This window comes from Durio zibethinus, chromosome 9 (assembly GCF_047325235.1).
Source record: "Durio zibethinus cultivar Kanyao isolate XHJ-2024 chromosome 9, ASM4732523v1, whole genome shotgun sequence".
NCBI classification, from domain to species: Eukaryota; Viridiplantae; Streptophyta; class Magnoliopsida; order Malvales; family Malvaceae; genus Durio; species Durio zibethinus.
Genome location: NC_143170.1, coordinates 5,016,440 through 5,042,737, shown reverse-complemented (window position 1 = coordinate 5,042,737; position 26,298 = coordinate 5,016,440). Strand labels below are relative to the sequence as shown.

The 26,298-nt window shown below is 32.7% G+C and overlaps 3 protein-coding genes across 5 annotated transcripts; all 3 read right to left on the bottom strand.

The window, feature by feature from the left end:
- Positions 1-7,738: 7,738 nt before the first annotated feature.
- LOC111308625 (heavy metal-associated isoprenylated plant protein 9-like) lies at positions 7,739-10,099 on the bottom strand. Its single transcript, XM_022907097.2, has 5 exons — positions 9,580-10,099; positions 9,255-9,420; positions 8,993-9,165; positions 8,791-8,881; positions 7,739-8,429 (listed from the first exon to the last, which is right to left on the bottom strand). Exons 1-5 carry the CDS (start codon positions 9,598-9,600, stop codon positions 7,975-7,977), a joined length of 906 nt encoding a protein of 301 aa, XP_022762832.2. The 5' UTR covers positions 9,601-10,099; the 3' UTR covers positions 7,739-7,974.
- Positions 10,100-17,120: 7,021 nt separating this feature from the next.
- Positions 17,121-19,963, bottom strand: LOC111308587 (NAC domain-containing protein 62-like). Of its 2 annotated transcripts, none has more exons than XM_022907030.2 (5): positions 19,335-19,963; positions 18,710-19,015; positions 18,283-18,636; positions 17,657-18,058; positions 17,121-17,574 (listed from the first exon to the last, which is right to left on the bottom strand). In XM_022907030.2, exons 1-5 carry the CDS (start codon positions 19,779-19,781, stop codon positions 17,305-17,307), a joined length of 1,779 nt encoding a protein of 592 aa, XP_022762765.1. In that variant the 5' UTR covers positions 19,782-19,963; the 3' UTR covers positions 17,121-17,304. The 2 variants fall into 2 exon arrangements, with proteins under 2 accessions (XP_022762765.1, XP_022762775.1); XM_022907040.2 differs by having other exon boundaries at positions 17,657-18,034.
- Positions 19,964-22,065: 2,102 nt separating this feature from the next.
- LOC111308602 (putative calcium-binding protein At1g02270) lies at positions 22,066-25,960 on the bottom strand. 2 transcript variants are annotated; one of them, XM_022907063.2, is made up of 10 exons: positions 25,535-25,960; positions 25,342-25,446; positions 25,150-25,255; positions 24,476-24,696; positions 24,309-24,385; positions 24,099-24,207; positions 23,851-23,976; positions 23,426-23,536; positions 23,211-23,318; positions 22,066-22,813 (listed from the first exon to the last, which is right to left on the bottom strand). In XM_022907063.2, the coding sequence occupies exons 1-10, from the start codon at positions 25,688-25,690 to the stop codon at positions 22,571-22,573; spliced, it is 1,362 nt and encodes a 453-aa protein (XP_022762798.2). In that variant the 5' UTR covers positions 25,691-25,960; the 3' UTR covers positions 22,066-22,570. The 2 variants fall into 2 exon arrangements, with proteins under 2 accessions (XP_022762798.2, XP_089621741.1); XM_089765615.1 differs by having other exon boundaries at positions 22,432-22,813; positions 24,476-24,724; positions 25,148-25,255; positions 25,535-25,690.
- Positions 25,961-26,298: the final 338 nt, after the last annotated feature.

The window sequence follows — 26,298 nt, the reverse complement described above, 5'->3', positions numbered from 1 at the left end:
GACAGGATTCAAAAGTATCTTGACAAAATGTTGGCCTTAGTGGCTGGCTTCAAGAAAGCCGAGATGAAAAAGATATCGAGGTGAAAAAATTTACTAATAGACTCCCTGTCTAAATTAAATTTAGGAATAACAATAGAAAGCTTAGACCAAGTTTTGGTAAAAAAGTTGACACATAAAAACATTGAGGATAAGCTTATATGATAGATCACAGAGAGAGAGAAAGACCTAAATGATGTTAATCAAGATATACTTAACCACGGAGACACTATTTGAGAAAAGAATCCAAGCTAAGACATTGATGAGAAAGGTAAATCGATACACGATGATTGAAGAAAAATTATACAAAAGATCTTTTAGCTTGCCTTACTTAAGATGTGTTGATGAGGAAAAGGTAGACTACATTCTGTGAGAAATCCATAAAGAAATATGTGAAAGTCATCTCGAATCTTGGCCATTAGCCTATAAAGTGTTTAGGTAAAGCTATTATTGACCTATCATCAGAAAGGATATAATTGAACTAATAAAAAGATACCATAAGTGTCAAAAATTTACTTACATGCAACATCTTCCCTCAATCAAACTTACTTTTATCATCAGTTTGTGACCTTTCATGTAGTGAAAAATAAATGTCCTCAAACATTTTACCTCGATCATAGGTCAGAGGAGATTTGTTTTAGTGGTAATAAATTACTTCATAAAAGAGTTTGAAGTTGAGGCTTTGGTTACCACCATAGAGGTCTAAGTTAAGAAATTTGTGTGAAAAAATATAGTCTATAGATACAACTTATCTTGATTTATAACAATGGACAATAGCAAACAGTCTAAAAATTTGAGGTTTAAAGAATGATGTTTAAACCTTCATATTGACCTTAGGTTCATATTAGTTACCTATCTTCAATCCAACGGGTAGGCCAAACTTAAGAAAAAGATAATATTATAAACTTTAAAGAAAAGACTCGATACAACAAAGGGAAAGTGGGCCAATAAGCTACCAAGAGTGCTATAGGCCTTGAAAATGACCATGAAAAAACCCACTAATGAAACCTCATTCGATTTAGCATTTGGAACAAAGACTGTGGTACCTATTGAGATTGACATTTTAAGCTTAAGAATTAAATTACGGTCAAAAAAAAAATGAAAAAACACTTAAAATTGATCTCAACTTCATCAAAGAACAAAAAGATATAGCCTTAACACAGATAACAGTCTATCAGTGAAAAATGGTTAACTATTATAATAAAATAGTTTGATGTAAGAAAATCAGAAAGAACGATGTAATACTTAAAAAACTAAAAGCCTCAAGAATAGATGATCGAGGTAACAAATTAGCCTTAATGTGAAAAGAACCATATGTTATTATCAAAATCGTCCATGATACAACCTATAAACTACATAACTTGAATGGCAATGTCATCCAAAGACCTGGAACATAGATAATTTAAAAGTCTATTATTAGGACCTTGGTCTAAACTGAGCTTATACTTATATTTTGTAATTGGATATAGAAATTAAATTGTGTTTAACAAGCTTATATCCATCGATCTAACAAAATCTGACATAAAATTTTGGTGGATTCTCAAGTTAATTTAGTCTAAATGATTATGTAAATTCTCAGTTCCGTTAACCAAGCTGAAATTTCTTTCATTAGCTATGCTAAACTTGGGTGAATAAAAAAAAACTTGCGTGAATAATAAAGTTGAGCTGAGCTAAAGTTTAGACTGATTTGAACAAAAAGTTGTATTAATTAATTGTTACAAAAATTACCAACGAATGATGTTAGCAAATCATCCCTACCTAAGGTTATTACAAAAAACTAACCTCGTTCATTAATAAAAGTTTATAAAAAATAAAAAATAGAAAGTCAAAAGAATTGTTCATCAACAATATCAACAACAGTAGCAGTGAGAGCAACATCTTCATCAATAGCAGCAGCAATAACCTTACCCTCTTCTACCTTCTTGACCTTGGGCTAAGGCCCCAAAGTTATCTCCAGCTTGGCCTTCAAGGCCTTATCCTTATCCTCTTCTTATTTTTTTTCATCATATTTGAACTGATTTGGATAAAACCTTGATATGATATTGTTGATATCAATATTAGAGAAGTTGAGGTTAAGGGTGGAGAATTTAAATTGCATTTCATCTTTGGCCAATTAGAAGGCATCGAAGACGTTCTTTTTAGAGAATTTCACCTTTATTTGAAAACACTTATTGAAGGTTTTACACTCCTCTACTATTTTTTTTTTTAGGTTTTCCTTCATCTTTTCCCTAGCTTTGAGCTTGGATCTAACATTGGCTATTTCAACCTAAATATCATTAAGTTTGAAATTGACTTGCTCTTTTATTAAGTTAGCTGAAGCTTTGTCAATCATGATGACCTCTAGCTTTGTTATCAGCCTATCGATTTTTTTTCTCTGTTTAGCTTTATTTTTATGGGACACACTGAGACTAGATTGGACATTACTCAACATGTATGAGCTTTTCTTGTGCTCTTCGACCAATGTAGCCATATCATTTTTGACCTCAGTAGTTGGACCATCATGAGGTAGGCATGGTGGAAGACTTCACCAATGTTTTTCAGGGGTTAGGAGAAATTTTTTGTTAAACTATGTAGAATGACTTCAAACTTAGCAAATAAAGAATACTAATAAAATCGAGCTAAAGCCAATCAATGTTTACTAAGAAGAGGGACTGCAACTTTACTGAATCTCTTTGCCATTGCCATATTGGTGTTGAGGTCATCAACAAGAGTGAACTCGAAGCTTGTAGAGATTTTTTTAAAGCTGGGCCTTAATATCCTAGCCTGAAGGTTTTCGAGGGGAAAGAAGAGGCCTCCACCTATGGCTTTTTAGTAAGAGGAGGAAGTGTTGGTGCCGACATTGAGACAAGACTTGGCTAGCCCTTATTTTTATTTTTTGACCTATGAAAAAGCGATACAGTAAGGTATTGATCACCTTGTCTCCCTCGCAAGACAAGCCCCAAGTTAAATTTTTTTTTAGCCCCTCTTAAGCCTGGAAGCATGGTGGTACAACTTGAAGTCAAAGTTATCCTCACTAGCCATCTCTGTAAAATTGAGCTAATAGTTAGATAAAAAATCAAGTTAAAAAAAATCTTATGAAGTTACCTTAAATCTACTTCAATATTTCATTTTGTTTATTATTTCTAGAGAGGTCAGCTCATGGGCATCAATGATGACCTCCTCCTATGAGTATATTCTAAAATTTTATCCTGATCTAATAGATCTAGGATGGAAAGGGTTACTGGTGTGTTTATGAAAGTGTCAAACGCATTATTTATTTCCTAAGTCTTAACCTTAAAAGTAGCCTCGACTCTGAGCTCATCATCTTTATTTATTTTTTTTTCAAGGTAAAAGAGAGCAGCTTTTAATTTTTATTGAGCTCGAACAATCGACAAGTAATTTATTATTGAATCAAGTTGTTATGTAGTACGATCTACTATCGTTGGGATGTTTTTTAAAAGAAAAAAATATTTTAAATAAAAAGAGAAAATGAAGAATGTTTAAGTATTGACAAAGAATAATTAAGGTAATTATGTACCATGTAGAGTTAAGAGTGAGCTGGATGATAGTTAAATTGTAAGAATTAAAAATTAAAACAAATAAAAGATGAAGTGAAAACCTCAGACCAGTCATGAAGGAATCCCAATACCCCAAGAAATAATATGGTTTTAGCTTATTAGTGACCTAGTTTGAGGAGTTTGGCATTATCATACTATACCCCTCTCTAAAAAAAAGTTATAGCCAGAGCACAGATGTGATAAACTAAATATATGTTAGGATGGTTTTCAGATTTATCCTACATTTTAGTTCACTCATCACGTCCTTAGGGATCATGCTGAGGTCATAAGTAGTATACATAAAAACCTTGACTAATTTGTCCTACACCATAGGGTTCTTTTCTTTACAGTCACTTTTTTAGATCGAGTTACTTATTTCTTCTTTTTTTTTTTAAATTTTTTTAATCAGAATCTTCATTATTAGAAGACTTTAACTATTGAATATGAGCAAAATTTTGAGGTGAAACAGTTGTAAAAGGTAACTTAATTTAAGAAGAAAAAGGACGAGGTAGAGACCTTTCAAGAAAAGGAAAGATCTCAATAAAAATCAACTAAGAAGGAATAAAAGTGATAATGGGAGCATCAATACAGGGAGAACAAAAGATGAAAAAGAAAAAAATTGATGAGATTGAACCCTAGATGAGGGAACAACTTAGGACAAATAAAAGTCAGTCATAAAAAATAAACTGACTTGAAAGATTGGAAAAAGTGGTGGATTTGTAGGTCAAAGTTAATTTGAGCACACAACTCTTTTGTGCTCAAGACCCATTCTCCTCTTGCCCTAGTATTCTCTTCATTTTATTGTTACCCTTTCTTAGACATCGAATTGAACCAATAGATTATCCTCTTGTAATTATAGCCTCAAATAATCTGTGGGATCATATCATTATCTTACTACCAATACTAACCTTCCCTAGGTTCTACCCAGTAACTTCTGGCCTCTCAAGAACTCATATTACAAGACATGGTTAAAAATACGTACCAAAAAATGTGTGAAAAAACTATAAAGGTTGAAAAGCTTTTGAGATCAAAGAATTCAAGTTAGATTAAGAACAAAGAAAGTAGAAAGGTAGAAAATTGAAGCCCAAACAGCTCTTTATATAAATGTACCACAGATCAAATAGATGACACGAATCATGTTATGTGTTAGAGCAAAGGTGGGAAGACATCTTTTCATCTATTCGGTTTAAAGTTTTTCACTTAAATTACCTTTCTCCTCATTTAATACTGTTAAACCAGCCTAATTAGATGAACCCCAAGTTTGATTGACTAAATCGAATAACTTTTTTTGGCAAAATCGAAAGCTCGATTCATTGTCAGAGTCTAAAGTGGAGACTCAAATCTAAGTTTTTGAAATAAAATATAAGTCTCACTACAGCCAGATAAACTCCAGCACTCACCTCAAATCATTACGAATAATTATCACCTCGGTAACCTTTAAGTCGATTATGTACTCAATCTAGGACACATGCCCAAGATCAGACAACCATAAGGTCGGACCATGGCTTAAAGCCAACCATCCCTTAAGACTAACCTCCCTTTATAACATTAGCTTCAAATTATTAAACTTTCAGGTCATTCTCTTTTACTCATTTGCCCTATACTAGGGGCATCGATCAGACTTTTAACAATCTGATACTCAAAGTGCTTGATAAGGAGACAAAGTGTTAGGGGCATTTAATGATAAAAAGGTATAATGATCTTTTTTTTCCTATAAAACCTCTAGCAAATAATCAAGAATATTTTTGTTATTTATGCCGACCTGACTTAACATATTCAGTGCCATATTAACTTGTTACTATCCTTATTATCCCCTGAAGATCTCCTACAATTTACTTATAAATATAAAGATCTAAGCACCATCAAAAGAGGTCCATTCCACTCTTTTTCTTTCTTTACTATTTTCTTTTCGACCTAAATCTTTTTAACTTGCGTATCAAAATGCAAATACAAAAAACATACATTTTCTTTACCTATAACTGCCTTTCTCTTTTGCATTTTCAAGAACATCCCGAAATTAGAGTCGGTACAAACACTTGGTATGTTATAGTTTTGAAAATGTAACTTTTTCATAAATATTATATTTTCACAAAACATGGTAACGTGATCATTTACATAAAGTGGGGTAAGAAAGTTACTTTTCCATGTTATGAGAAAGTAAAATAATCATTTTTTAGGATTTTAATCAACACTTTTTAATATATTTCAAATTTTATATTGTTATCTTTTCAACAATTTAATTTCCAACAGTCATTCACAACGACCATCACATTCCAATGAAATCATGATATGAGAGGGCACCAAACGCAGCCATGCATGCACACATTCTAACAATTTATGTGAACTTTTGCATTGAAAAGGTAACAATGTGAGCTTTTACTATTGACTATTGAATGATTTGGAAGATTATCAGCATTGGCCATTTCAACTATTGTTCTAAGTGGTAGATAGGAAATTTAATTATTGAAAAAAAAAAAAAGGCATGCACTATACAATAGACTTAAGTGGTTAGTCAATAAAAGCAGTTGGACACTTTATTTACAGTCACAGTAATCAACAAAGCTGCTCCATTACTTTCTAATAAAGTTGTTAATTAGTGCAAAAGCTTATGTTCAACTTTTTATCTTGAACTTAGATCCACAGCCTTTGATTCCCCCCCCCCTACTTGTAAAGATAATTAATGATGCATTTACTTTGGCTGGTTCGATATAAAGCGCAATCTCTAATGCGATGAAATTCTTTCGGTCTCAAATAGACCTTTTAGCTATGCCAGCTCATCTATAATCTCTATTAACTTCCAAAAGTCTCTAATTTAATGAAAGGTAAAGGAAAACTTTTGATTAAGAAAATTTCTTTTGGTTGAGAAAGTTGTGGCCTCACAATGTCTTTGTAGTTGAAACATTCACCTCAAGCAATAGGTAAGTGATCAGAGCATAGCGTGACTTTAAATTGATGATCAGAGACATAAAGACAATAGATTGGGTGTGGCGGCAATATGTCGCCTGTCAAAAATTCCAAGTGCCAGATTAGAAAGCTAAAAGTGGGTGAAATTCTGGTGTCTCTCTTGGCTTTATTAGGATGACTCAGATCTGATATGGAGATAGCGAGAGGCCCTACCATGTGAAACCCACGCATCTGGTTTCTTCAGAGAATCTTGAACCCATCATTTTTTTGCTTTTTATCAGTTTTGTGATTTTATATTTGTCCTTCAAACATGTGACATCAACGATATGTTGCTTTTTTAACCCACATTGATACCTCTCATTCTCAGTCTCAGGGGTCGTAGAGATTGTCCATGGCGGCCATGATATTGATTCTGGAGGTATATCGGGCGCCGCTACAAATCTAAAATGCTAGCTAGGTTTAGGCCAAGGCAAAGAAAAAGTACAAATGCTGGTGCTTTGGTTTAGGTTGTATACGTCACATTATATATCCTCCTGCAGGACTGAGGGATTGCTTTTGCGAATCATTTCAGAAGACTCAGGCTCCTGCGTTCTTTCTTTCTTTTGTATAGGATAAGATTCGACCCGATAAAACGCAAAAGCAGTTGCAAATTCGTTTCACTAAGATGACATTTGACATGAGATGATCACTTTAAACATCACAATCTGATATATGTACATCATTTTGATTTTGATTGGTAATAATTTGGGATAATAATTTGAGAATTTTAGTTGATAATGATCTTAAATTACTAAGCGATAAAATCATTATATTGAAGAGTGATATGATTTTATCAAATTTTTTTTTTTAATTTTATCATAATAGAAAAGTAATTTTTAATATTATATTTTGATTAACTTATTCTAATAATACTGGCAATAAACATATATTTTCCTTCAAATTTAATCCTCCCTTATAATACTTTTATTACAAGAGAAGAGCATTAATCATAAAATTATTAATTTTATTTATAGGTTAAAATTATCTTTTTTTAATTTTACATAATTTAAATTATTGATTTAAATTTTAAAAGTATAAAACAATATAAGTTTAATTCCCTGAATTAAAAATAATTTTTTTAATTTTTTGATAATTAAATCATTTTATAATAAGAGTATGATTAATCTTTTTTGTAATTTTATTTTTTTAGATATATACAAATAAAATATAATAAAATATTATTATTATTATTTTATCTCATCCATTATCTTATACATTAACTATGACTTTGATACAGAATGATCATATTATTAATCAACTCAGTTGTATAATGATGCCATTCCTTCACATACCCTGATTGATCATGTGAGCCGTCCACCAGATTTCTCTAAAATTCTCATCATCAGTGGTACGGACTCATGAACATTACTTATATATATACTACTCCACATTATGGTAAAAATTAACTAATTAAAAAAAAAAACTATAGAAAACTAGTAAAACGTGAAAACATTCATGACTAGGAAATGCAACAAGCGTTAGGATTTTCGTCACTGAAAAGCTGAGGAGCAGGAGGCATTCGCTCGATAATGTAAAGGGGCTGGTAGTAGTGGATCATTTTCTTCATCGATTCCTCCTCATTGTTACTGCTATCGTTCTCTTCTGTTGCTTCTTTCTTTTCCTCTTCCTTCCCTTCTTTGTTTTCAGCTTCTTTATTACCTTCGTCTTTCTTGGCTTCTTCGGGTGGTTTTTCTTCTTCTTTTTTCTCTGCGTTTTCTTCAGGTTTGGCTTCTTCAGCTGGCTTCTCTTCGCCCTTCTTTTTCTCTTCTTGCTTCTCGGGTTCAGGTTGAGCTGGCACGATCCTCGCCTGCTTTTTGGTGCGTCTATACACATAGTCCACTAGCTTGTTTGCATCCATGGTGCCCGTCACTGTAACTTTCCCTGTGGTATGCTCGGTTACTGCACTTTGTACGCCTGTAGCAATTAATAAACATGAATTATAACTTCCAAAAGCATGCAAAAATAATTACTTGACAGGTCGGAAAGGCCCCAACGCCATTATCGCGGCCTATGTCAGATTCCTTTCCTGTTTCCTTTTTTAGTTTCTCATGCAGTTGGTCAATCACACTCAACAATTATCGTCTTGCTTCTTGTTAGCTAAGGGGCCTACTATTTTGCTACAGATTCACTGAATAAATTTAACATTATTACATTACCCAAAGGGTAGTACTATTCTTAAATTGGCATGAACCTTAACCAAATGAACCTTAACCAAACTAAGTTTTCATTGGACGATGATTCTCATAATGCAATTACATGCCACAGCTTAACCAACCTCTCATTTTTAGTATTTTTCTCTTCAGTTGATCAGCACAGGCTTGGCAATGCATGTCTACGTTGAGCTCCACAGTTGCTAATCCACTAACCTGGAATGATTAACCCAAACAATACCATTAAAACTTCTATGAAACGATTTTTTTAATTAATTGGAATTTCATCTGTTTTCTTGGGTGAAATTAGGAGGTGCTGAATGAGACCTGTGAAGAGACAACTTCTGGCATAGGTTCACCCTCAGCGGCAGGCAAGGGGGACAGGACTCTAGCTCTTCTTTTGGTTTTCTTCATGATTTTAGCGCATATTGCTTGGGGTTCGATAATTCCCTTTATTGTCACTTGGTTTTGAGCCATATCGATCGCAACTCCTTCCACACCTGTTAGCGAACGACCAACCATTTGAATAGATATATTTTAATTGTTACAAAATGGATTAATAGCTATTAAGTAAGAGAAAGAAAATTACCTCTAATCTTCTTGACTGATTTCTCAATCTTCTTTGCACATCCCACACAATGCAAGTCCACAAACAAGACGAAAGGAGGAGGTGGCGGTGGTGGTTCCTCCTTCTTTTCTTCCGCTGGCTTCTCCTCTGCCTTCTCTTCCTTTTTCTCCTCTGGCGGGGCTTGTTCCTGTTTAACATTGATCACAACAAATGTCAACCTAATTACTCCAAAAAAAAAAAAAATCTATATTGAATCATAAAATTATCACATTATAGAAATCAACAGAACTAAATTACTAGGCTGCATGCAAACTGTTTCCCTTTCTTTAACAAATTAAGCCCTCACCTGCTTAGCTTCCTCATCCATTTAATTCCTCTATGAATATTAACTTAATCAATTAAGAAAGATTGTGGCGAAGAAGCAGAAGGGAGAGGAATGGTATTTACTCAACGAGTAGTAGAGTAGTTTTTATATAGAAGAGAGCGAGATGGTAATGGGAGGGATGGTGGCGTTAATAGCACAGAAAGTGCAAACTATGCGAATCCACAGCACATGTGGTGCCACTAAGTGTACAAAGAAAACCTCTTAGTTTAATATTTCTTTTTGGAAATGTTTCCAATCTCCAAGACTGAAGTAGTGGCAGATTTATAGAGAAGATTGGGGAGCTGAATTGGAAGTTGTTGGGATGACTACTGTTGGTGAAAGTGGCTAAAGCAAAGGATAGAGAAATCGAGATGTGAAAAGAAAACCGAATTGACAATGATAATAATACTTCCATTCCATCATCCACACCGACTTTCGGTGGAATTTTCAATTTCCTGAGGAGGTGACTTGTCAGACAATGTGGACAACCCGGATACCCCATGCCTTCAAAATGAGGTTTGAAACATGATTTTATCTTGCCTTCCACCTACTAATTAGGAAAAATGCCCATAGTTTTAATTAATATATTAACTCCATCTATTTGGTATGTTGGGGTCATTATCTTTCGTCAGATGATCCATATGGTCTGTTTCTTGTTTTGTCTAAGAAAATGGTTTTTTTTTTCAATTTTTTTTGTAAAACCTTTTCTTTTTTAGAAAGATTTTTGATAAATTATTGATCACCTAAAAATTTTTGTAAATGCTTTTTATATTTCAGCTGTTTGAAAAAATCTCTAATTCTGACTATAATATGATCTTGTAAAGTAAGACCATTTGAAAATAAATTTAGTCCTAAAAATTTTATTTCAATTTTTTCAAGCTCTATCTTTTTAGAGCTTAAAATTATTCCATGTTTAATAAATTCTTGAGAAATCAAATTTAAGTGTTTCTTATATTGTTCTAAATTTGAAAAAAAAAAGAAAAATATCATCAATATAAACAACAAAAATCTTTATATTTTTCCAAAATAAAATCTATCCATCTTTGAAAATTCTGAGATGCATTGCAGAGATCAAAGGGTATTACCTTCCATTGATATCGTCCTTTTGGAACACTAAATGCAGTTAATAATTTTGATTCTTCAATTAGTATTATTTGTCAAAATCTTAATTTACAATTAAATTTACTAAAATATTTATTTTTTTTGTTAAATTTATCAAAACATCTTTTCAAGGAATAAAATATCCATCAAAAACTAAATTTTGATTTAGTTGTTTATAGTTTATTACCATTCTAGCTTTTTCTCGCTTTTGTTTAGCATAATTTTTTATCATAAATGCTGGACTTGAACGTGGATTATTAGTTGGTTCTATTAGTTCTTTTTGTAAAAGTTCAAAAATTTGAATATCAAATTTATATATATCTTGTTTAGTAAAAATCATTAGTTTGACTCTAATGGTTTTATTATAATCAAGCATTTGTAAACTACAACATCTAAGATTTCTAAACCATAATTTTAGTGGTTTTTCATAAAAATTTTCTTCTAAAATTTTAAGTAACCAATTTGTTTCATTGATTGTTTTGATTTCAGCTTTGTTAACTTCAAGCTGAAAATTTGAATCACAAATATGTTTATGATTTTTGACTAATGGTATTTCTATAGATTCTTTATCTATAGTAAAACTAATATGAAAAGGATTTAAACATAAAGGTCAATAGTTGTATAAAAAATTATTTCCTTATAACATATCTCTATACATCAAAGGAAAATATAAAATTTTTGGAATTATGAATTTTTTGTTCATCAGATATATAAAAACATTTTTAGCTTTAAAACCAATAATAGACTGCTTTATTTTTATATTTGTCTCATTTGCGTCAAATTTGGATGCTTCATTTTACATTGTTATTCCATAGTATCTCCCTTGTAAGTTTGAAATAATATATAGTTTTGATTATTTTTTGAGTGACACATGGTTTTATAGTTTTGCTTACAAATGAATCATAAATAAAAGTAATTGCCATCTTGGAGAAAAAAAAAAGGTTGGGATGGATGAAATGTCGTGGGGATCCCAAAAATGTATTTAGTTTTTGCGTGTTAAGATCTATATGTGTTAGAAAGTTTATGTCACATGGGATGCTGACCTTGAAATTGCAAAGCTTCATCTTCCTTTTTCTTTTCTTTCCTTTTTTTAGATTTTCAAAAGGCTTTTTTAATAAAAGATGTTGAAACTTGTAATAAAAAAAGGATCGGAAGTACTTAGACATTTTGTTCTCTTTTTGCCATTTACTTCTTTGCTCCCAAAGCAGCCCCAAAGAACAAGCTACTTTCTCCCCCTATGTATTTTTCGCAACCTTACCAACCTCTTACCTACAAAGGGGAGATTGATCTGGTGTGTCTCTCCTTCCATCAATTAAGAAACCAAACGCCTAAAAGGCTCTAGCTCCTTGAAGGTGACTCAAAAGCCTATACCTGCCATACTGGTTTGGTCTTCCAAATTTGATAGAGAAAAAAAAAAAATACTTTGAACCAAAAGGGTGGACAGATTTTTCACCAATGTAGTAAGGGAAGGCCCAACTTACGTTTGTGGTAACACTTTGGAATGACTCAGCAATATAGGGACACCCAAAACACTAGTGAAATTCGAGAATTTGAGAGTATTAAGCTAACCCATATTTTAGCTTTTTAAGGCAAATTAATTTTTAGCTTCGATGATCAAATTTAATATCTAACAGTTCTAAACATATGATTATAATTTTGATGAAATTCATTTTAAAATTAAAAATATGATTGTAAAGTTGTTATAAAAATTAAAAGTATGATATAAAATTATGAGTTAAAAAATTAATGATAAATTGGAGAATACTTAAGTTAACCCACAATTTAGCTTTTTTTAAGGCAAAAGCAGTTCCACCGAATAACTTATCTTGTAATTGATGCATTATTTTTTTTTTCAAACTTCTCTTATCTTATTACATATTTAATTAAAAATAATATTACACTTTTAAATTTTTTAAAATTCGTAATCTTTAAATATCAACTCTATTAATATATTAATTAATTTAAAGAATAATCGGCATTAATGCATTAATGTTCAACAAATGAAAAAAAAAAATAGTGTAGCTAAAAAGAAGGCAAGGCCAGGACAATTGAGGTTGACACCATTGCAATTTCTTTTTCCTTTTCAACAAATTAAAGGAAAAAAAAAAAAAGGCACTAATTGAGAATAATTTGAACTTTAAGGGATATGTCGATTAAGGAGGTGTTAGTTGTCCCAACCAATGTTAGAATGGGCGGTGAGTAGAATGGTTGATTGATTAAGAAAGCAATCATTCTCAACCAACCTTTTTTTTTTTTTCCATATCCATGGTTCTAAATTCCAATACTATTTATATCTTCATAATTGCATGAGCACATTCTTTTTTCTAATTAAATCATCATCACCATTATTATCCAAACACATGTCTTACTTCTATTGGTAATGCCAAAAGTTTAATTTCATGGTATCATCCTTAGCTTCTCATATATTCTAGTAAATTTTTCTCTCGGCTCAATTAAAAGAACGTTTAGACTCTGATTTGGGAAAATATTTTTATTTTACAAAATAGTTTTTATTTTTTGTTTTTAAAAAGTATATTTGATAAATAAAAATAAAATATTCAATAATATTAGTATTAATGATATTTAATTATAAATATAATACATTTATTAATTAATGACATTTAAAATTTTCAAATTCGATAATTTACAAAACACAACAAGAAAATAAAATACATTTTTTATTTTCTCAATTGAAAATATTTTTTATTTTCATATTTCTAACTATTGTTTAAATTTTATTTCATTTTTAATATACGTTGTTGCTCATATTTTTTATTTTTTAAAAAAATAAAAATAAAAATAAAACATAGGTATGTTTTTTTAAAACCAGACACTATTTTAAATTTTGCACATAATAAGTGAGTAGTTAAGAAAAAGAAGAAAGTCATCAGATGTTAGATGCCTAAGTAGTTTTTTTTTTTTTTTATAATTTAAAAGTATGTAATTGACCCTAATGTTATTACTTAATTTAAGTTTTTAAGTAATTTCATTATCTGAGACGGTATTTGATGAACTAGTGATACCAATTAAATGAGAAACTTTAATATTAATATAAATAATTAAATAATATGAAATTTAAAAAATTAAAAAGGGAAACCCTCTACCATGAATTCCCATATTTCTTAGCAATGTAATTTTTTTTTCTAAAGAAAAAAAGGAGGATTGAGTAATTAATGGTGTGATTAGCACTTTGAATAATATAGGATAAAAATAAATGGGAAAATGAAAAACAATTTCTATTACACGCATGTGAGAAAAATCTAAAACAAAGAGACGTTATTATTTTATTCTTAAATCTCAGTCATTTTAAAAAGAAATAATAAATTTTTCATTGTCAAATTTAGAATTAGAAACGAATGAAAATTTTATTTTTTATTTTTTTGAACAGAAAATTTTTATTTTTATATTTCATATATAAAATTTTTTATTTTTATTCTTTTAAAAGACTAAAAAGAAGCACATGCTGAATTATTTGACATTATTAATGTTCTCAGCCCAATCATGTGATCTGCTAACAATCAATATCTCCATCATAGAAACTGTATATCCAGGCATTAGAAGGACAAAGAGAACATGGATATCTAACACAAAGAAAGAAAATTCATAAAATGAGATAAAAAAAATATATTAAAGAATTTTGATAACGTATGAAATATAAATATATATATATATAAATATATATTATCAGTTAAATGAAATTGATGATGAATTAATATATTTTTCACCAATTTGTTTCTGAATTGTTTCTTGGAGCTCAATGTTCTTAATCAGGTTTCGTCGAAAGTGAAATGAGAAAAAGTAATGTTACTAATATTTAGAGAAAAAAAAAAAAAAAGGTAAAAATCTTACTAAAATGTAAAATATTTGGTTGGGGCATTGGAGGGGTTGGGCCAATAATCTTAACTTTTGCAACCAAATAAACAGAATAAGATCAGAACCAGTGGACCCAAATAAGAAATGGGGTCTTACAGAATGAACTTGGACCATCAAATCTCTAATACATGCATTGACCAAAAAGGTTTTTTTTTTTTTTTTTTATTGAATACATTGGCTCCTGTTAGTGTTTCGTAGCCTCGTACAAATTGCATTCCTCGGCTATAGTACTGCATTTTAACCTCTAAAAATGTGAATTTTGAGTTTATATGTGATTTAGGAGTGCTTTTCTTTTCTCCATTTTCAAACATTCTTTGAAGGGACAGACATTTCCTTCGACGGCGATTGAAGTTAGGATCAGAACCCTTATTGAAGGAAAGAATTCCTGTTTGTGAAAACTTCGAGTATCAATTTATTATATATGATAGAGTTTTTTTTTCAATTAAAAATAACGATTGGTTTTAATGTAATTACTTCAAATAAGTTCATAATTGAGTTGGTGTTTGACACTTAATATTAATATAGATATCTATTTGGTTCATGCTCCCAAATAGAGGAAAAACGTTCCATGTGAAGTGTTAGTTAATGTCATCAAAGATTGAACAGAAAAAACCTATTTTGGTCAAGGGAAATGAAAACCGGCAGCAGTGGAGAAAGGGATGTTGGTAACTGTAATAAAGCAAAGGAAGGAAGCGCATGTGAAAATGGGCTAGGTTGTGGCCCCGGATGCAGCCTTCTTCCACATCTCGGTCCCACTCTCCTAGTCATGTCTAATTGTGAATCCGAAGCGAACCAACCCGAATCCCACGACAGTTCAATTCTGACCAATTCCAACCGGTTCGATTGTCATGTCTGGAGCTCGCTGGTTGGCTGAATTAGAGGATTGTTAGCCTTAGTGCTGACAACTCTGCAATGCAATTAATGGTACAAGAGAAGATGAAGCGGCCACTCCTCTCCCCAAACATTTATCTTGAGTAAGGTACTTTTTGCGTTTTATATATTTATTTCTATAAAATTAAAAAATTTTATTTTAATATATTTAAATTAAATTTTAATTTTTTATAAAATTTAAGTATCATAATTTTTAATATAAAAAAGTAAAAAATTCATAAAAAATAATTTTAAAATATATAAAAAATAATTTTAAATATTAAAAAAATATAATATAATTTTAAAATATTTAAAAAATAAATAAATAAATAAAATGAGACAAAGAGAGTACTATAAAAAATACGTAATCCTATTCATAGTTTATACTCAAATTAGCTCTCAATTAGCAGCGACAACCATCATAACCAAAATAATGGAAGGGGCTTCAAAATTGCCAGCGCAATAATTATTAAAAATGTAACATTGTAAAAAAAAAAAAGAGAGTACACAAACGGAAAGTTGGACTTCCTTTGACTGCATATACAGGCAGGTTCAATCCATCAGAACAAAGGAATTTATCATTACTTTTGAAGCCCTTAAAATGTTTGGTGTAAAATGGAATGTTTGTGCTCATTCAGGTATAGTCCTGCAAGAGCAGCATTTATGGCTGCCCCAATTGGAAGGACATCCTCATTGATTCAGACGTGAGGGGAGTGTGGTGGATGAATCGAACAACTTCCTCATTTCTAATTCCAATGCCTAGCATGAATCCAGGGATTGATTTTGATAGAAGGCAAAGTTCTCTCCTGCCTGTTGCTCCTCTTGACATTCTCAGTACCAAGCAAAAGCCCACCAACCTTCTGAACAAGTTGATGCAAGCTATCACCATTTACAACAGCGGGATAAGGCGGGTAATCTTCTTCTTTCATGTCAATAGAAGCATATCATCTGTATATTGCTGCTTGTCCTCTTATGACCTACAACAAGTTAAAACTACATAATCATGCCTAAGCTGAACCAGCCAAGATTTTAAAAAATTAAGGTGAATATAATATAACCTTAAGCAGAGATATGATGGCGGAAAAGTAATCTATTAACAAAGCAGCAAACAACATATACAGTAATGTCCTTCAAAACTTTTTATCCTATTTTATCTAGAGAACTGTAGCAATTTTCGTTATCCCTTACTTCCATTATATTTTAGAAATGCATTTATAGTTTAATTACCATTTGCCAATAAGGTCTTAGAATTTTAAGGTTCTAAATTTAAGTCTCCTTAGTTTGATTATTTAATTAAGTTATAATTTATTAATTGATTATTTAAGAATATATCTTGATTATATATGAATGTAATATTTAATTATGAATATAATTTTTTTAAAAAATTACCCTTTTCTTTTACAGAATGAGTTCCTCCCTAGTCCCTGCCGTCAAAATGGGTTACAGATAATATTGTGGCCCATTCTTTAGCAGGTTTTACTAAAGAGCTCATTAGAAAACATACTCCAATTATTGGATTTGGTCCTACGCCCCAAATTTGAAACTTAGGGTACTTTTAATTTTCATAATCTCAAACATTATCGCAAGGAATAACAATCGGCTCAACAAATAATAAAATTGAAGCCAGAAACAAGACCAAAAACTTCGTACCGAAATGGAATGCTCATCACTCATCAATATGCCAAAACCAGAGAGAAAAGCAGTTATATATACTGCATAGACAGATATGCTCTTGTAATATACAATAACTAAATAGATAGATACATATATGTTAGAACTCAAAATCACTGCCGCAGTCCTAACTAGTAGAGAGCCTCAAAACGAAACGAGTCAATTATACACATCGAAATAAGTATCATCAAATTACAAGACATTCAATTTGCTAATCAAAACTATAAACAAGATTAACATCACAGCTACCCGAAAAATAACAGCAAATGGTTTATGTGACCGACGAGCTGAAAGCTTCTTTGGCCACCGAGATGCAGTCTCTTCACGAACAGGCACAACGCTTTTTGACATCAAAACAGTGCTTTTGTTCGACTCAGAAAGGGATATTTCCTGGGGTTCCTCCATGGTGCCATGAGCAGCATCACTGCCAACAGTGATATTCTCTTCCATGACTTTTACCACCTGCGAAGACAAACTTAATAAGCCCAATATATATCTGGAATTGGCAGTGGTTTTATACCAGCATCGGTTACAAACTTCTCACCTTTGTAACAACTGGTTTTGAATCATCTTCTTTCTCTTCGCTACTACAGTTGTTTATTGCATTGCCACAATAAACTGAGCGGACTTGAAGTTTACACTGCAGACGTAGTCTCCTTGGAGCATTACCCTGTGTCATGGAGTTCTCAGTGACTGGTTGACTTCGAGCAGGGCGAGACCTAATCCTGATTCCAGTGATAGCATTATCAACATTACAAGCTGTATTCATATGATTGCCCAATTCTGCATTACTATTTAGCACATTATAGAATGGCCCTGTCCCAGAAAGGTTAACGTCCTGCATGCAAATAGGACTTGTGCAATCTTGTGCAGTTGCTTTAAAGTCTAGAGGAGCCCCTCTGTTGGCCGTGTCTGTCCCAAGCTGTTCCAGAGGAAAATTCTTGTTCTTAGGAAAAAAAAAAAAAAAGGAAAAGGTTGTTCTTAATGGAAAATTGTACTTAATGCCAGAAGATGCAAATATGAAACTATGCATATCATACACATGATCATAATCCATCATAGCATGATGAGGCATAACATTTGAATGAATCTTGACACACTATAATATTCAATGGGAAAAACTGCAATAGTATATGATAAACAATATGCAACTAGCTGGCTTCTACTCACCAGTACTTGGGCCACTACAGCACCTGATTCACTGCATGATCCACCATCCTTACCAAAGGTCATGGCCCTAGGGGTCTCGCATTCAATAGCTGAATTCTTCTGACAGCCAGAGTCATCACCATAGTCGTCATCCGAATTTTTTAGGATAGAATCCAAGAAGTCAGAAATAGAGGTATCATTTTCATTTGAGCCATGCTCAAACTCCACTCCACTGAAACTGTTCCCAAGATGATCAAACATCCAGGGTGCCTGCTCTGCTTCAATCTGTTTGTGCAATGGAGAAAATAGTTTGCAGTCTGGTAGCTCCATCGTGGGATCATAAAAATAATTCAAAGCTTCTCCAAGTGGATCCACCTGAAATTGAACAACATAAGTGCTACAACAATGATTTCAAAATCTAAATTCAAATTCAGTTTCTTTTTCTCACCTCTGCAGGTGCTACTTCTGCCACTGGACCCATTACACCATAAGTGTTATAATCATCGCTGTTGCACTCTAATATGGGTACAACAGCGCTAAAAATCACTTCATCGGGCAAACCCACAGGACAAGTTTCACTGATAATGGAAACTTTTTCAGCTTCCGCTCCCACCACAGGAGAGTCATGAAGCACTTCTAACTCCGACTGCATATCTTCAGTATGAGATGATACAGCGGGATCAACTTCATCACCATTTATATCTTCAATGGTCTCATCTTGTTTCTTGAATAAACGACAAATTACGAACGCATTCTGCAGAAGAAAAATGAGATAAACAATCATCTAATGAACAAAACAGGTAAATCAAGCAATTTCTTCAACACATAATCACAATTGACCCACCGATCATATACATAAACCCTAGTAATTGTGATCAAGAAACAGAACCACCAAACGGACTCGAGTAACTAATCTTGTATTAAAACATAAATCATATCAAGTAATTCATGATGTCAACCAATTTTCGCGATCGGTACTACAATTGATCATATATTCCATGATCACAATAACAAGGGGTAACTAAACAGAAACTGAAATTCGAAATAAAACAGAGTTAAGAAAAAGGAATAACCTGTCCGGGCTTGGTGCCGTCAAGTTCATCGAGGGTAGTACGGTACTCGTGCATAACCCAATTGGTTCGCTTTCCCTTAGGAGCCCTGCCGATGTAAAACACCAGAGTTTTCTTCATGCCGATCAAGGTGGACCCAGACTTAATCTTGCGATCCTTACCCGTAGCCTTCCAGTAACCAGCCTCAGTAGCCCTGTTGAGCCTGTTGCCGTTTGGGTACTTTCGGTCCAGTGGGCAAAAGAAAAACCATTCCGGGTCACGTGTCCTTATAGCGGACAAGTCAGGCAAATCCCACGGCTCACATTTGCAAACATCGATTTCACGAATGACTCGAACCTCATCGTTTCTGTTCCCGTTTATCTTAGACCGCAAGTAGAAATTGACCAACTCCTCGTCCGTTGGTCGGAACCGAAACCCGATGGGAAGTGAATTCAGTGACTCAACAGCCATGCCAAAATGTTGTCAAAAAAGAAAAAGAAAGATTGTTTGGGAGATATTTTGAAAACCCAATAAAAAAGGATAACCCTAAAAACTATTGAAAATGAAAAAGGGTGAGGAAGAGAAGATTCAAAGGGGAATTAGTCTTTGGAAGAGTTTGGTTTAGAGTTCAAAGGCAAAGGAAGATAGCCCATAGCTTCTGTTTTCTTTCCTTTGCTTTTAAAGGATGTAGAGGAAAGTGCTCAGAAGTTTACCCGCGTTTCAATGGGACATTCCGCGTAGGATTTGACTCACTTTACCACCTGTTTTAAAATTATCAAATATATTGAAAAGTAAAATATTTTAATTTTACAAATCACTATAATATAGTTACACTTATTTTTTATATATTTAAAAAAATTAATTCAAAAAAATAAAATATTCATCATCGTATTAATTTTGTGGAATTAACAAATTTTATTATCAATATATCAGATAAATTTTTTTTATTTTTATCATTATACTATTTTTTTTCAAAGTATTAACAAATGCATTTTGAACAAATTTTTATTATATTTAGAATTTATTTATTTAATTTATAAATTTTAAAAATTTTAATAAATGAATGTAAATTAAATTTATTAATAAAGTATTTAAAAAATGCTCTAAATATGTATATTTTTTATTTTATTTAATTAATAAAATTTAAAATATTATTCATAATTATTTATTTAATTTAATAAACAAACATACTCAAATAAAAATGAAATCTATTTACCTTCGGCCGTTGGCGTTGCTGAGTCAGTGTCCAATGTCCAAGGGCGTAATTTTGCTAGAAACTAATGGGTGGAGTATCCGAATCCGAGTGGAGCATTGTGTAAGCCATCGAATAAAGTTTTGACATGTAGGAAACGACGTCATACCGAAAAGCATGGAGTCCACACGGATTACGTGGCAACCTATGAAAGTGCCGAGAACCTCACCCTCAGTTTCCTACTTCCCTTGATTCGCTGGGCTTTTTCATTTTTTTTTTCTTTTTCTTCATTCTTGATGTGACCAATAACGAAACATTCAATTTCCATCACAAAAACACCCTTTGTCTTCTTTTTTTTTTCACTTAATTCAACAGAGTCAAGTGTGAACACGAAAAGTGTTTGGTGGAAGTTGGAATAAATAAATAAAAAAGGAAAACCCAAATTAAATGAGAAGCTACCAAATGATATCAGAATTGGGATGTCAATGTTGGACCTTGCTTTCTTATAATTCCACCAAATAAACCCAACAACTCCAAAAGATTCCAATCTATTCTGTCACAAATCACAATAATTTTCATTTCACATTTTCAAATCTTTTTCCAAAGAAAGGGGCTAAGGCATCCCAAAAAGTTTAACCTTCACAATTGTCTCCTTGCACTAGATTTTCTTTTTCAACAGCTTTATATTTGTCGTTTCTTTTGAAGAAAAGGGCAGTTATATCACATGTTCATCAAGCACCATTAGTTCACTTGTTATTATTAAAAACAAAAAATCAAAATTTAATTTGATTAATTTATATAATTATTTTTAAAAATTAATATATGTAATTTTCTCTATTTTGGTATTACAACCTGTTTTATTACAAAAGGAACCAAAAGCATATATTGGATTCTTTATCATCGCTTTCCAAAAAAAAAGGAGTAGAGTTTATGTTAATCTTTTTAAATCATCAAATATAGTGGATTCCATGTCATTACTCATTAATTCATATACCTCCCATCGGCTCAACATTTTTTCTTTATGTTCACAGCACGACTTGCATAAAGAATAATACTAATCGTCAGACAATGTGATCATTATGATGTAACAAATATCATGTTGTTAGAACATGGCTAATGAGATTAACGTTGTTCATTCCTTAGCATCGAAGGGCGTTTTAGAACTTGACAGTTACAGGGCAATGTTGTTCACTGTTAGATAACAGTACTTCCTTCATCTTACCTAGTAAGTAATACGGAGGTTTCCATTATTACATGCTTTAAAATGTTAGCCTGGTCTGGAGTCCTCGGCCCATGTCATTTGCCAGACAACATCTTCATTAACCTATATTACTATGAAGTATGAATTGCAGCTCTCGATTCTTATATCAGAATAACTATTTGCTCTTCCTCCTTCTGGATTTTCGAAAACGAACTCATCAAGATACAAACTACAGGAAATCAGCCATAAGGTTAGAACTTAGAAGTTCATCCCCATGGTACATAAATTGTACAATTTCGGTTGTTACTGATCTATTATTTGCTTATGGCCAAGAGAAATTTGCTACGTAATAGTTGTGTAATTGTGTTACATCCATATCTGATGCATTCCATGTGCAAAAAGTCCTAAAGTGGTGCTCTGAGCTCACCATGCTACAAATGAGCGATTGCTACCTGTAACCTGCCTACCTTTTATGAAAATATATACATATAAACTTTTTCGCTCCTCTAAATTCTCTTTTGCATTTCCCTGTTTAATCAGAGGGAGTTAGCTCGATCTGCTATGGCCGACAAAATGGCCCCTGATGGGATAGCCAATAAATTTCATGGTGATAAGACGGTTGGCACAGGAGTCCCCTACCTGATACTGTGAGAGAGTTGATCTTCCTTGAGCATGATCAAACGTATTGCATGAATCTTGGACAATAGTTGCAGCACAAAAATTTTCAAGCTCCCTCTGAGAAACTCCAATGGCTATCTTAGCATGAACAGCACAAACTGCTCGTCCGCTTGAACTTTATTAATTTAGGCTTTTCATTTTTGTGCCCATACAAAATTTCCATCTAAATTTCGTTGCATCTCAGATTGGTTAAGATATTAACAGGGAACATGGCATTTTTATTTGTGAGAACACCACTGTAAGTCGTGCATGATCGGACAGAGAATAATTTTCAGGCCACCTTCCTTTTTCCACTTCCGGAGGGAATAGGACTGCATTCTTCACACCAAAACCAATAGCTTGCTCGTGGCGATATTCTGCAGCTGCCATAACTTGGCCTTCATTGCTGTGTTCATCCCTTTGCTCTGACCACGTAGCATTCCAGATCCGCTGCTGCAAGGTCATTGTATTGTTCCAGAGCATTAGCATTAGATATATGATAAATCTACCTAATGGAATTGATGGCAACATGAGTTAAACCTCTTTCTAAAACCACGCAATAGTATGAGATATACTAAGCTATACGTACCAGTGTCTGTTTCTTGACACTAGGTACATTTTATGCAGAGCTCTCCAAATTCACAGTATGATTATAGAGAGACTCAGAGGCGTATATAAGCAACCAGTTTGGTTCATTGAGCAGACCATGAAGATCAAATATCCTGGACTACAGGCATACTGCATTAATGCTAAAACCCTCAAATTTTATTACCAGGATTAAGGAAGCACCAACGTGCTTCTTGTGAATAAGAGCCAACAGGTACCTAAGACAAAGTTCTATAAGAGTTACCTGAAATTCTTTACGGTCAACAACACTGTTTCCATCAATGTCTGCTTGAACCCACAAATCCTTTGTCTCTTCAACACTTAGTCCATAGCGATGACCAGTTATATTAAACTGTAGAAAGACAGAAATTGCACTATTTGTATTCTCCTCCTAAGCTATAAGGTAATGAAAATGACAAGAAATAAGTTTTAGATCCCAATTTTAGTAAAGTTCTATACCTGCCGAAGAGCTTCACAGAAACCTAAATAGGTAATGTAATCACAATCATTGTCAGCCTTAAGAAAAGCAAATGCATCGTCTTCTGTCAGTGAAGCTTTCCTTAGTTGATTCTGTAACAGAACTTTCCACCGTCAGATAAAAATGTTCCAGAAGTACATTTTCTTTCCTTGACTAGGTACACTTTTGCTTTTGGATTCATGAAAACAGTAAACAAGACACATATATTTAGCAGATTTTCTCTTATTCCAGATTAAAATGAACAACAACCAGGGAAGCAATTACTAATTCAGTAAAACTCTAATCACATAATGGGGAATCCTGAGCAGAAATTATATTTGACAATATTAGATAGGGCAGAAAAAGTAAAAATATAAAACTGAGGGGGATGGAGAAGTAGATAGATCAACAATTTTAAGCTTCTGACCTTGAACATGCCAAATACTGCTTCACTCCAACTTGTTTTTAGTAGTTTCCGATATCTATTGGGATTGAGAAGCCATATAAAATCCACACCGCATACATTTCCCCGATGATTGAGGTGGCTAACCCACTGTTTTTAAAATTCAGACAATATGAGAAAATTACTAGACATCTATAAGCTTTGACAAAAGTTTTAGCAATAGGGAAATTAATGTGGTCCTAAACTCCTAGTGGAAGCACAAAGATATTTACCTTATGTGCATCTGCGTCAGTGTACTGATGAGCAGTATCATATGATGATACAAAGCCCTGGGACCTAAGGAACTTGTAAACGTGCCCACGTTTGCTCCCATTCCAGTCACTGTAGGAAATGAGCAAGAAAAGCAAACAAAGTAGTATTGCTCTACAAGGGTAAGATATCAGTGTTCGGTCCAAACTAAAAGAAATAAATTATATATTCACCCGCAAAGCATAATCGGCAAAGGATTAAGATTGTACTCCTTCTGATAAGATTCCACATACTGCAAGATTTTGTAGACCTGCCAAAAGAATTCTACAACTGGGATCAAAAGTAGAAAAATAATTAGTGAATATTTTCTGCTTTCATATGAAAGGAAGGATGTTTTTGCCTGATGCAATCGTACTATGCACAAACTTGAATCGTGAGGAAAAAGCAAATGGGTATTCACAATGAGAATTTCTTGGCAAGTATCATTGTTTCCATATTGTGAAGCAGGGGTAGCCAACTCAACATGTAACAACTGAGCAACCCGGTCCCCGCAATCATTGAATAGCAACTTCCTATAGTTAATAACTCTAAAATAGTCCTTATGAACGGCAGTCAACAGACCTGTTATCCCCAACAGAAACAAGGTTAAGTTAGAAGGAATCAACAGAATTTAGAATGCAAGAAAATGGACCACTTCATTGCTTAATGTAGAAGTAACCATTTGATAATTTTTCGGAATGCAAGACCAGACCCCTTCACTTTTTATTTTTGTATATCACTAGAACAAATGAACAATACCTGATGTGATAGTCGACATAATATAGTGGAATTCCAAATGTCTATAAAAGACCATTTCAATAAAAAAAAAAAAAAAGGGAAAATAGAAAGCAACCTCAACCTGCTTCATTTGCGTAAATGGCCTATCCCCAACACCCAATTCATGAGACTTACACGTTCTAAACTTGAAAAAAAAAATCATTTCTTCATTTCTCTTTTTCGTTTTCCCTTGAAAATTTTCATATATTGAATTGAATTTAAAAAAAAAAAAAAAAGTGACAGAGGAGTTAAACATGCCATCACCACGGTTGTTGGTACGTCCAAGCTTGAAATTAAGATAACGAGCATCGCCCAGCCTCTTCTCATACATATTTACAAGCTCTTCATTCCCAACCCAGAATTCCTACAGCAATAGAAATAGGTGTTGCAGATTCATAATTATAATAATAATAATATTGAAATGACATTGTATGACACTGAAATGGATACCTGTAGACAAATGATGGAAGATCTCTCGTATAACAAAGAATCCAATATCCGTTGATTCCTGGCCAACCAATATGTCCTGTAATCGCTTTCACGGCAGTTCTGGTCCTGAATCCATTCATAAATGCAAAGCAACACAGAAAATGAAAAATGGGTAGTCGATACAATGGTAAAAAAATAAAATAAAAGAAGAAACCTTATGAGAAAGGCGTTTGTAAATGGGAGCGAGGATGTTAAAAGTGGTGCAGGTAATACAGGGTTGGTGAGGATGATCCCTCATAGAAGACGCAATCGCATAGCTTCCAATCATCGATACCCTTCCAGTCATCTTTGCTCTCCTATCTTTCCTCATTATCGATTTTCACAACAAACCATACCCAAAAAAAAAAAAAAACAGAGTCCTTTTGGATATTTAAATATTTGAAAGTTGGACGTGACCATTGATTTTGGCTCGGGTAATGGTTTTGAAAATAAATTAATAAGGTGGTAGCGGCGGTGTCCCTTCCCCTTATGAAACCATATCCAACCCGAAAATGAAAGCACCACCATGACGACCGCCTTTCGTTGCTCTGGTGTCAACTAAAACAATGGCCAACCTCATATTTACCTTCTTTTTGTTGCTAATGTTCGTTTATGCTTCTCTCCTTGTATTTATATCGTGGGCGTTTTAATATTCCATATATTCCTTAACTCCACTATTAGGATTAAGAATGATATTATTAAATATTTTATCTATTTTTTTTTTACATAAAAAATATTCAAGACATAAAATTTATTAAATATTATTTTTTAAAAATATATTATATAAATCAATTGAAGTAAATTTAAAATTTATTTTGTTTTTAATATATAGTATGTGACTAACATGTGATTCATTCATTTTTCATTTTATAAATTTTTTTACTTTTGAAAATCTTGACTTTTTTCCTTTAAAACAATACATGAATTTCTTTAATATTA